The sequence below is a fragment of the Pleurodeles waltl genome, chromosome 10 (assembly GCF_031143425.1).
Source record: "Pleurodeles waltl isolate 20211129_DDA chromosome 10, aPleWal1.hap1.20221129, whole genome shotgun sequence".
Lineage (NCBI taxonomy): Eukaryota > Metazoa > Chordata > Amphibia > Caudata > Salamandridae > Pleurodeles > Pleurodeles waltl.
The window spans coordinates 921,496,360-921,509,466 of NC_090449.1; the positions used below are offsets into that span (position 1 = coordinate 921,496,360).

At 40.7% G+C, this 13,107-nt stretch overlaps 1 protein-coding gene across 4 annotated transcripts in view; it reads left to right on the forward strand.

Annotated features, from left to right (window-relative positions):
* TMEM196 (transmembrane protein 196) overlaps positions 1–13,107 on the forward strand; it is a 297,345-nt gene that overhangs the window by 184,998 nt on the left and 99,240 nt on the right. For all 4 annotated transcript variants that reach the window (XR_011199188.1, XM_069211688.1, XM_069211690.1 and 1 more), the window contains exon 2: positions 12,011–12,067. Coding sequence is in view for 3 of the 4 variants with exons in the window: in XM_069211688.1 (XP_069067789.1) it covers positions 12,011–12,067 (57 nt within the window). In the remaining variant the exon portion in view is untranslated. The remainder of the gene's footprint in view (positions 1–12,010; positions 12,068–13,107) is intronic.

Consider the following 13,107-nt stretch of genomic DNA (forward strand, 5'->3'; position numbering starts at 1 on the left):
ATGTCATATTTGTTTTGCACTGTGTTCAGTATCAAAATACCTGCATGCACAGAATCATTTGTTCCTGCATTAAAAAGGTCAATTGCTGCTCAAATTTTAAACGTGATAGTAAGTCATTTTATAAAGAGGAGCACATTAATCACATGCAACCTATGCATGCTGTGTGCACCCACCATTTGAAAATGCAAAAACACTCAGAATCTCTTCAATTACAAATTAATACGCACATCAGAATAGTACTTTTACAAATTGACTAATTACAGCTGGAAGAGTACATGATAGGTTATAGGTGATTACGCGAACCCAGTGATGAAACACAAGAGACAAGCATCCCACGATCTGAATGGTGTGAAACGAAGAATTAATTGTCTGTATGTTTTCCTGGACTAGGGAGAAATGAGTGCCCCTAATCATTCAGAGTTTCCTCTTCATGCCTGGGCGGTTTCAGGTTCCGCTGGTATATGGGCAAGAGGATGGAAGCTATATTTTTACTGCATGTAAGGATATATATTTTATTTAAATTTTGATTTGTTGAGAATAATCTCGTTGTTCACTGTGATCAGGCAAAGGCCCAGGATGGATGTGTCTAAACTTCTAGGTTTTTCTAGTTTCCTGTTTATTTAGGTGTCATCAGCTTAGTTGTAGAAAACAGATTATTTAATTGTATTATGTCTAGGACTAAGTTCAGGAAGATGTTGAAGAGAAGGTGAGCGAGAAGAATGATGGTAGAACGAGGAGGGACAACTGCTTTGATTTGGAATGTTGATCATTTGGAAATTGGGGGGGGGGGGTTGATTACTTGTTGTATTTCTTGAAGAAATTAATAGGGCCAGTCAAGCACAATCAAAATTGTTATTTTACAACCACGTTTTTAATTGCCGCAGATTTCCTCAGATACGACATTTGCATATCCAGTACACATTGAAACATCAGTGGAGTCACTAATGCTAAAGGTGGTGTGTATTTGCACTCCAGATTTCACATTAAAGTGAGAGGCTGAATGGCCTTGCTCTGAGGAAAACTTCTCTTCATGTTTTGATTTCCAATGTATTTATAGAGTATGCACATCAGAGTAAGAATAATTAAGGAGCTGAGGAATTCACATTTTCCAAGTCAAAGCCAGATGTATTCATTACAGACATACATCCTGCAAAGAAATGTCTGTGGCTTAGATTTCAGGGGTCCTTGGCTTCTGTGAATGATAAAGGGATTACCAAAGAGATCGGCTTTTAATTTCTTTAGTCACAAATTAGCATCCTGTGAATGGAGTACAGCAGTGGTTCCCAACCTGTGGCCCGGGGACCCCTGGTGGCCCCGAAGCCTCCTCAGGAGGTCTGTGACTGCTTAGAAAATGTATTCATACTAAAAGATTCTGTCCCCATCCTTCAGTTACGACTCGTTAGGGAGATCCCCAGATTCCAATAATGATTCAGTGAGGGTCCCCGGGTTCCAGTACTGATAATGTTGGGGTCCACAGAAGTCAAAAGTTTGGGAACCACTGGAGTACAGTACTTGGTGTTTACCTTTCACTTTCAGCTGCTATAAGACAATCTTACCTTGTGATATAAGGTACCAGCCTGTATAGAGGAAATCCTACAAATTCAAGAGGCATTCTGGAAGATTTCATAACAACTGTCAACTTGCAATTGGTGTCAACGTGGTGCCAGGAGTTAACTGCCTCAATAAATCACAAAAATTATGTAGTACCCAGTGAAGATCGCAGAGCATGCTATACTCTGAAATGTCTGAATCAGTAAAACCAGGCAGAGGAATTAAATTATACATTCATACTATGCTGGAAATTGGGTTACTTGTCGAGTGGGGCAGAAGGATGCAAGAGCCCCAATCTCTATAAGTGTGAAACACAAGCAAACCCCGAATTAACAAGGACTTAACCCTCTAGTTGCATAGCATAAATGCAATCAGGCTTCATTTAGAGACAATGTGTAAATTCATTATGCAGCACTTCAAACTGTAATGAAGTGATAACAAAATACAAGAAAACTCCAACACCTATTTAGGAAAAAAAGATTAAAATGTAATGAATTATTTGAGACCAACACAGCAATCCAGACAGTAGAAAACTTGACATATGCAATTTTAAAGATTTAAGTGAAAATAAATCTGGTTGCTCTGGACTAGACAATACAGGGATCAAGTAAGGCCCACTGAACGAAAGAACCTTAAATGTTGGTTTCGGGGCTATGTAAGTCCAACGTGTAGGATGCATTGCACATCAAAGTCCTGGGGTGGAGATGTGTTGTGCAGTGGTGGGTCTAGAAGTTGCACGGTTGGGATGCGAGGTCCTGCCTCCTCATTGAGGATGCCACTGACGAGAGCCTTGCGAATCAAACTCCTACATCAAAGATGAGTTGTACACCAGATGGTTTCAAAGGACTTACAGGGCTTACCTTGCAAACTCTTGTGTCGTCATGTGGGGGTGTTGAGGATGCTTCTGATTAGCCAAGGGGTAGGCTTTAAAACATGTAGACTAGTAAGGCGGCTACATAACATATCCTACTTCCATGTACACCCTTTTTATTCATACCACCAAGAGGGCATCTATACAAGTATTAAAGCCACTAGGAGGCAGGTATTTTTAGCCCCTTTAAGAACCCCCCCACTCCTATCTTTCCCTTCACCTGAGTAATATTGACAAAATATTCTAAAAGAAAATGTGCTCCAGTGTATGTAACATTATTTGATAAATAAATGGGTGGATTCAGAAATTGAATGCAAAATGTTAAGAGGAAGTGATGAATGCTTGCCATACAGTCCCTTGCTTACAACACAGAGAAGGCCACAAATGGTGATTTATTAACTGAAGTCCATTTAAAGGGGATAAACAAAGCAACCATCCATGGCTTTTATTTATAGACCAACAAGACAAAATAACATTGCTCTGTAAGCAGGGAACCTGGTGTACCACGGTTCAGTGATTTGGAAAAGTCAGATAGCAGAAAAGATTTGAAGACAATGGTCCCAGTAGCCTCCACACTACTGGTGCCGTTTACAGCTGTCAGCAGGGGCCAGGTGGTATGGGCTCTTCCCAAACATTCAGATCTAAACACAAAACTGCCTGGCTTTTTGTAGCAGGTATTGAGTATTCAAATGTTTACATTGCTCTTTCCCACAGTAAGGGCCAAAACTGAGACCTATCAAAACACTTATAAGCCAGATTAGTGTTGGTGGCCAGAGACAACCAGCATCAATGTGGTTTAGTGCATGACAACTCCAAATCATTCTGATGATTGCACATCCATTCTTTAGTTAGTGAAGGCCAGTGTTTCCCTCTCAAGCCACATTGCTGTGAAGATAATGAAGCAGACTAGTCCCAGAATACTAGATAAGCCCATTATATGGTGACCAACCTAGGATTGGCAGGTATTATTCATGTAGCTCCTCCGTTTAAAGCACAACAATAATAAGACAAGTGAGGCTACACCTAGGCCAATTAAGGAGGTTGCATTCTGAAATGATGATGAGGCATATTTCAAATGTGCTATGTACATGCTTATCAACCTACTAGCATTGCCGAGAAGGCCACTCTCAAAACTAACAACACCAGAAATTGATATAAGAATATAGTTTATTAATGATTGTTGGATGGGGATTGCACTAAAAGAAAATGTAGCAATTCACCCAATCCAAGCAGCACTTCAGCTTCTACGTTGTTGCTCGAAACAATGGGGATGGGGGGTCCACCACAGAAGGCACTAGCCAATCATTTGAGTCATTAGGCTTGTGAGACAAAAAAGACAGTGATTATAGAGTCCATTGTACTACTTTATACCCCACTTAAATTAATAAAAAGGATTGTAAATAGGGTTTAATTGAATTAATTTCAGAGCATTAGAAATGCATGGGTGTGTACACTGCTTAGCTTGGTGGCAAATTATGAAAATATTAATGGAGATGATAGCCCAGTGACTGCTGTCCTAATGATAAATGCTGAATACAGTGGTTCATTAATTAACAAAGCATGAGGACAGGCGAGATAGTATGATGTCACCTTTAGGGCAGATACACTGTAACAAAATGCAATCAATGAAAGATTTGAAGAAGCACTATCAGACTCATGTTACCATTACCTGTAGATCGAAATGTTGCTGCAGGAATGATGTTGAGCCCACTAGTCTTCTTACCCATTTACTGTGCTTAATAGTACCAAGACTGAGGTCAATGTTGATGGCAAAGCGGTGGGAAAGGGAATAGGGATATGAAAGAAGGTACACGAGAGACATTGACGGGTTGTATTTTCTCAGATCATCTTTGTAAATGAGGGAGTTCTCATGTGTTTTTTGCAGTTGCTCACAAGTGATGGTTATTGCATATTAAACAGCACATAAGACTAATGTAGTCTCTGTTCCTATACCAATTTTAATTGCATACAGTTCTTTTGTTTTATATGGGTTTCACATGAATGGAAAAAGTCTACAAAAAATTAAACAAATACCACAATGTTAATCTAGCAACAAAGTAGAATACACTCAACATATCAGTGGCATAGTACATTTATCTTGCTAGAACAAACTGAATCATTTTAACATTGTTCTTGTTCCGATGTCATACACACAATTTTTAAAGCTCCATAACTTAAGATACCCAAGATTTGAAAATGCTCTGTGAAGGCCCAAGAGACAGCTGTTACAGCCCAACTTAAAAGATGAGGCAAGTATGTAAGTCAGGACAAGAATCCAACAATAGTTTTACATTCCACGTAGATAAATCTAACTCTCCATAGCTAATCAGTAACCTGTGGCCTCTGAATACTGTGTTGAAAGAGGTCAAAGAGTATCAAGGATGAAAGTAAATTATTTGATGATTTCAAGGATGCCATGAAATTCTTTTTAAGTAAAGCTGCAGAAGTTCACAAGCCGAAAACCCTGACTACAGTTTGAACATTGTCTCAGCAGGAGAACTGTAAGTGCTTGTAAAGACTAGACCTCAATTAAAGGAATATAAAGGAGGAGCAGAGCCCAACGTCCTCTCATTAACTGGGAAGTAAGCCAAGCACCTGTCCACACCTTGAGTTTGACTTTTATTGACTGTGGGGTCCTCAATTTATGCAGGAGATTCTCACGCCCCAGGTCCCCAAAGCCTAGGATTTCTGAACCATGCAGTGAATCTTCAAATCCCAGTATGACCTGCCACTCAGACGAAGCATACTGTGATCCCTTTTGGGTGACTGCATGGGGATAATATTGAGTCTGCTGTTGATGGTGGGTCACAATCGGACATCACACATGTGACTGGACAGCACTTACGTGAAAGCACACAATTCTGAGCAGTAAAACTCCTGTCAGTAGTGCAGATTACAGCCTGCGTGGTGATACTCTACGAAAGGGGTGGAAGGGGCAGCCTATAATGCCCCAGACCAGGTGCGGATGAGAATGGGGGCAAGCACTTGTGTCAAGCCAAGACATGTACACAGATTAGGACATGCTCAGTTTTCTCATCAATAATTTTATGGCAAATGTTGCAATAATAATATGAATGATGCCATAGAAGGTATAATCAAATGATGTAATATGTGGAGTAATTATCTGTGCACGGCAAAGACGTGAGTATTAGTAGCCTTAGGGAGCAAGTTATAGTTACTTGAGTTAACCATAAGTATAACTGCTGAATTTCAATGGTTTTGCGTGAGTAAATTCAGAACCTAACTGTAACATCCCATAACCTTTGTTTTTTTTCAGTAAGTTTTGACGGTGTTTTTAGCACACTCGTATGAAAATATACTAGCGCCACGCATGGCCTTTGGCCATGTGTTGGTGGGGTTGGCCTATGGCCAGGCCTTGCGGCCAACCCTCCTGCATGCACCCAAACTCAAGCCATGCACGGCCTTTGGCCATGTGCAGGATGAGGTTGGATGCAATGGGGGGGGGGGGTTAAAAAAGAAAACAATTCTCCAGATTACCAGATCGGCCAAAAAACAGAAATTGGACACATTTTTGCCCACGGACCCCTCTATATGTCCTATGGGGTTAGGGTACCTGTATCCTGCCCCTTTTCTTTTTTCCTTTCTCACCCCCCAGCCGATGTGACAAACAAAATGGCAGCTGCAACTTTTCTGTCAGGTTGCAGCCAGCCAGTCTTGCTTTTCCCCCTGGATCTGTGAATCCGTGTTCTGATCCGTGGACCCAGATCTGTGGAGGATCCGTATACCTGTATATCTATATTTTTTAACTTAAATATCTCAGAAACTATTGAATGGATTTACACCAAATCACAAAAAGCTGTCTTTCCGGACCAAGAGCTAGTGTTGTGTCAAATTTGGTATAATTCAGTCCAGAGGTTCGGGCTGTAGTTTTGCGCAAAATCCCTACAGGTTAAATGCATGGAGAAAACACGTTTTGGGGCCCCCCTATTTATTGATCCCCGCTTGACAGATCACCCTGAAACTTTCAAGACAGCAGCCGAACCAACTGAAGGATACGTTTAAAAAAAAAATGGAATATTCGTCAAAAAATGCTCCTCCTGTGGAAACTAGTCCTAACTATAATATCAACACATGTTTCATAACATTTGCTTTCGTCTCAGAATAAAACACTTAGGCCCATATTTATACTTTTTTAGCGCCGCATTTGCACCACTTTTTAACGCAAAAACAGCGCAAAGCGCTGCTTTTCCATACAATAATGACACAAATGCAGCGCTAAAAAAGTATAAATATTGGCCTTAATTCTACATTTCAGTTCAATTTCTGTTTCCAGTGCCAGTCTAAGCTTTCATTTTTTAAGAGACCTGAAGGTAAGTAGGTCATTTTGCTTTGTGATTTTTTAAGATATGTACAGCTGCTTCTGTAGAGGCGTTTCCCAGGACACAATTATCTGATGCAGCAGCTCTAGATATGCTACAATTTTGAAAAATCAATCATTCAGCCAATCAATCAGATTTGTAAAGCGTGACTTATCATCCCGGGGGCTATCTAGGTGCTGTCGGTTCTCAATGCGAATCAGTAGCTACTCCTCAAAGAGTCATGTCTTGAGGTTCCACTTGTAGTTGAGGAGGGTGTGCATGGTGCACAGGTGAGGGGGGAGGTCATTCCAGATCTTGGCAGTGAGGTAGGAGAAGGAGCACCCTTTGCTGCGGCTGTGTTGAACTCTAGGGACTTGAGCAAGGGTGAGGGTTGTTGAACGCAATTTCCTGGTAGGCTAGTGGAATGCGAGTCTGTGGTTGATGAGATTGGGTCCGATGTTGTGGAGGGCCTTGTATCCAATGGTGAGAACATTGAATTTCCACCTCTTGTGCACAGGCAACCAGTGGAGACCTCCGAAGTGGGGGGTGAAGTGGGTCCACCTGGGGAAGTCCAGGACGAGTCTCGCCGCTGCGTTCTGGATGGTCTGGAGTTGGTGGAGGAGCTGGACGGGGAGTCTGATATAAAGGGTGTTTCTGTAGGCTAGTTTGCTGGTGATGATGGCTTGCGTGACTGTCTTTCTGGTTTTGATGGGGATCCTTCTGAAGATCTTCCATAGCATGCAGAGGTTGTGGAAGCTGGAGGAGGCCACTGCATTTATCTGTTGTTTGAAGTTGAGTTTGCTGTCAATGATGATGCAGAGATTGTGGGTGTGGTCAGTTGGGTCGGGGGCTGTTCGAGCACGGAGAGCCACCAGGACTCGTCCCAGGGGGAGGTGTTGCTTCTGAAGATGATAATATCTGTCTTGTCTGTGTTCAGTTTTAAGCAGTTGGATTTCATCCATTCGGTGACGTGTGTCATGGCATTGCTGAAGTTGTCTCTGGGAGTTGAGTGGATTTCGGAGAGGGAGAATATGAGTTGGTTGTCGTCAGCATATGAGATGAGCGTGTGGGAACAAACAATCTCAGTCAACGGGGTCACTTAGATGTTGAAAAAGGTGGGGCTGAGTGAGGATCCCTGGGGGACGCTGTATATGGTGCTCTTAGGCTCAGAGTTGAAAGGTGGGAAGCGTACATTCTGAGAAGAAGGCATTCATCAATTTGAGGGTGTTGCTTTGGATCCCGATTTGGTGGAGTCCGGAGGTGAGGGTGTAGTAGGAGATGGTATCAAAAGTGGCAGAGAGGTTGAGGAGGATGAAGGCCGCCTTTTTTACATGATCAATGAGGGACCTGATTTCATCCTTAATAAGGGCGGTCTCTGTGCTGTAGTTGGAGCAAAAGCCGTACTGGGAAGAGTCTAGTAGATTGTGTCTTTCCAGGTGTTCAGAGAATTGTTTGTTTATGGCTTTTACCAGGACCTTAACTGGGAACGGGAGCAGTGAAATAGGGTGGTAGTTTTTGAGTTCACTGGGTCAGCAGGCGGTTTCTTCAGGAGCTGCTTGACCTCTGCCTCCTTCCATGCTTCTAGGATGGTGGCAGTCCTGATGGAGGTGTTGAGGATGCCGCTGATTTCCTTCTGGCCCAGGTTGAAGATGTAATGTGGGCATGGGTCAGTGGGTGAGCCGGAGTGGGTCAACCTTATGAGGGCTGCGGTTTCCTGGATGGATAGTAGCTTCCAGTCGGTGATCAGGTGGCTGAGAGAGTCATCAAACGGAGTCAGAAGGTGTCTGATGCTGGTGGGTTGGGGGTTAAAGTTTCTGTAGATGGCTTTGATTTTGTCATGGATGTAGTCAGCTAGTGAGTTGCAGAGGGTCTGAGTGGGATGGATTGTGTTTTGGTGGCTGCTGGGCAGGAGAACGTTTTCATGATCTTGAAGAGTTCCTTCAGGCGGTTTGTGCTTTCCTCGAGGAGGCTGAGTAGGGTGACCTTTTTAGTTTCTCTGAGGCAGAGATTATATTTGTTCAGAGCATCCTTGAATGTGGTGCCGTCTGTGAGGTCCCTACCACTGCGCCATTTTATGATAAGGATTAGGATTGGTTAGGATACTTGGGATCTCTATATGTTTTCTATATCTCTGTAGAAAACAGCTAGATCGCCTTATATTTTCTCATGGTATGCCATAATTGACTAGCTGTGCACATTTGCTGAGTGGTATGCAATGTAGCGTATCTCCTCACTGGTTTATGGGCATTTAAACAGGTCTGTACGTATTTGCTAAAAGTTTTGAAAAATTATGATAAGCTTAATTTCGAAACTGAATTAATCAGAAGTATATTACATGGCCAATCAAGTCCAAAATCATAGAGAGGATTCATTTTATAATTCTCATTACAATGAACTGGAAGACCCTTGCTCAATAAGCCCATTGGTTGCTGATATCTTGTTAGAGCAAGGCTTTCCAGACTTTAGATCCCAGAGGTTCATGTCCATCAAGGATGGCCTCCATTGTTGTCCGAGTCCTCCTGAAAAGAGATGTTCTCTTGCCTTGCTCCCATGCCAGAGCATTCCAGGGCCAGGGCACAGCAAGGTGACCCCAAGTGCAGCTTTCCTGCAGATTCTCACTCTGACTCTCAGTTTACAAGTTGAAGACTAAACTTTTCCCTGGAGACTTGTAATGCATATATATACTGACTCATCAGTCAGTATCTGCAGCACACCAAGCGCCTTACTGCAGACAATGTTACTCATTTTGCGATCTGAACTAATCAGATGTATTTAAACTGGTTGGGTAAGAACAAAATATCTGGTACCATTCACTTTACAATGTATCTTACAATGACCTGAATGTCCTCTAGAGAATATGCCAAATGGTTGCTCAGACAAGGACTAACCTATCCCCAGATCTCGATGTTCCGATCCACCTTTCATAAGGGTCCCCACAACTCTTGACGTCCTATTGAAAGAAGATGTTCTGTTCCATTTGCCACCATGCTGGAGCATGGCAAAGGCAGGACATATCTGGGAGACTCCACAGGCATCTTGCCTGTAACTTCACACTCTTACTTTCAGTTCTCAAAATAAAAACAGAACTTGTATCAGGAAACCTGTAACTCATACATACCCTGACTCATCAGCCAATGCCTTGTAGCCATCAGTCGCCTTACTGCTAACAATTTTACTCATCTAGTCTCTGTCCTAGGCTTATCTAGTTACCTCAACCCTCCTTCCTGAAAGGAAAAATAATCCTGGTGCTTCCTCCTGATCTTGCTAGCCCAATTATGAACCGCAGCAATAATTCTTTACATTCTTCACCCACTCTTAAAATGCAACCCTATTTTACTACAACTGCGTTAACTGAATTCTTCCCATCCGTCATCCTGCAAGATTGCCTTTTGACTTAAAAGCTCACATTTGATAACTGCTGAGATCTGAAGGTCCCATGTTTAAATCATATCAAGACCGACCATCTTTCTGATGTTTGTAAAAGGTGCACCATTATTAAACTGGATAATAGTTACATCTGCTATTTACAACTCTGCAACAGGAGAAGTGTGTTGTGAAACAATATATAAAATATAAAAAAGTTATGCAAAATAAACAATGTTCCTTTATCCACAATATCATGTTTGACAACACAGAAGCATGCTTTCTCTTTTAGTGTGTTTTGGGATGTCTAGTTCAAATTAGTCAGTACGCATATTTGTAAAGAGCAGAAGTCATCACAAATAGGGATTTTGCCGGTATTGATAAGAGATATTTACTGTTACCCAACTCACTGGTATTCATTTTATCTCCCCTGAGGAACGACCGTCTGAGTGGATCTGAAGGGATTTGAAGCAGCATCCATAGGGTTAAACACAGATCCCTGGAGGGAATGGATTTATTGCATTAGTCTACCTCATTGGACCACATTCCATCACCTATATTTTAACGAAAGACAGGCAATGCGGTCATCTATAACACTGTTACTATACCCTGTTGCATGTAAACTATTGCTAATCTCCCTGATTAGGTCTTCCTCAATACGTTGTTTTGTGTTTCACACGTCTTTTAAGTATTTTCCACTCTACACACATATTATCAGAGTTAACTGGAAAATGTGCTCAGTCATATTCTTTTATTGTGCTTGTTTCCAACACATACTTTATTCAACAGCTCAATGTGTTTAAAAAATAAAACGTATTCAACAATTGTGTTTATTGCGAAATTTTGAACCATAAGTACATTTGTAGCACCTATGATTTCTTAATCGAGCTTTAAGCACAAGCACTATTCAAATTTAGTTAATTCATATTGTATGATTTCATGTTGTGAACTAGTTGTGCGTCTATCAGTACTGATGTAATAAACTTACCGGGGAGTTTTTGGAGGACCTCTGAACTCATTAGAAATCGAAACATTTTTATTCCAGGAGGGGGCTTTAAAGAGAAGGAACGTTCAATATTTATTGCAGTGCTTTACTTTTACATGAAGCTTAAAATAACATTGACATATCTTCTGAAGCTTCTATGAATATTTAGATATTCTGAATAATTCCTAGTGTAATCATACTTTTTAAGTGTGGATTGTAATCCAGTTAGTTCTGAGTTCTTCACCAAATTATTTATTTGACATCTATAGTTGCGGGTAAAAACACCAAGGTGTTAGATCATTATACATCAATTATATTTGTTACAAGTATACTATTTATCATTCTCATTAATGGTAGTACTATACTATGAGTGGTAAACTTAGTACTATTGATATTACTGTTACTAATAATCTTATTAGCGTGTGCTTTAGCTATAGCTATTCATATGTAATATATCTCTGTGCTTAGTATGTTTTTTGGAGCAGAATCAGAATTTCGTTCTGCAAAGTCAAAATGAGTCCACATCAGCCCTGAATAGGAACTCATCCTATATTGAGCACATCATTTTCGATTAGAGACAACTGTTTTCCTTAATAGAAAGGTAGATTATGAAGAAGTGACCAAGGCATAGCTTTTATGACATTGATATGGCAATACATTCTATTCCACTTTACACCACAAAAAAACAGATCTCTTAAAATACGACAGTTTATACAGCAGTTAAACAAGCAATATACATGACAGCATCGTCTCTACTCTTTATATTGTACTAACATGCTATTTTAATCTAATTGAATGGAAAATGATGGGTAATAATGACTAAAGATGCAAATTAGGATCAAATGCTAGCTTGTACTGTGCCACTGTTGTCTGTGTTTGTTTTTATTAAGTTATTGACTATTCTCTTCTCCCTTCTTACAGTTTCTGCTCTGTGGGGTATGTGGCATATTTTGCGCCAAAAAAAAATCAGGACTTGTCGTAAGTAATTTGGCTTGCATACATCACTATAACTACTTTCAATGTGAATACAATATAAAACTGTTTTAGAATTATTTTGTACAACTTTCTTGAAAAATGTTTACTTATTAAAAGTCAAGTCATTTCAACATCAATATATGTGTTAATTTTGTTTTTGTCCAGAGTCTTATTGAAGTTAGGGGTAATTTGATGCATTTATCTTTGATCCTTCTTTCACTGAGATCAAATTGTTCAGTAACCACTGTTTAGCCTGAGATAGTATGAATACTTAACAGCATTTCTCCAGCTATGAAAGCCAAAGCCTCCTTTTTGAAAACTAGATTTTCAATGTATATATGCTAATTCTAGCTTCCTAGGAGATGCCATAAGTCTTCTTGTTACATATTCTAGATGGATGTGGTTATGCTCTTTACATGATGGAGGTAGGCTCTGGAAGAAATTGAGTACTTTAGGGAGAACATTCACTTTTATTGCATTAATCCTAGCCTAAAGACTTGGGGCTAGGTGTAAGAAGCATTTTTGCATTTGCAAATGACCGATTCGCAGAACGTGAAAAAGCATTTCCAAATGGACAAAGCCAAAATTGTGGTTTCGTAACCTGTAACTGAATCATACTTTTGATTTGTGAATAGGTATTTAGAATGGCCATGTTTAGGGTGCCCCTTTCAAATACTGATTCACATTGGTAAGTACGAATGTTTTGCCACCGAAATGCAGTCACAAAACATTGCACTTTACCAGAAATTTATAGTTGGTGGTAACTGTGAGAAAACAGGGCTGATTGCAGAGGCCCCCTAACCTTTTGCCCCCATTTTCCACTTTTTTCTGGTGTTTTCCTGACTCTGATGGTGCCCTGGGTACTGCTAACCAGTCCCAGGTCCTGTACTCTGTGTAAAATGGATATGCAAATTAGGCTAATTATAATTGGCTAAGTTAACCTACCTATAAGTCCCTAGTATATGGTAGGGCATGTACGTTTAGGGACCACAGCATAGGTAGTGCACCCATAGGTGCACTGCTGAGGTGCCCAGTGTCATTTT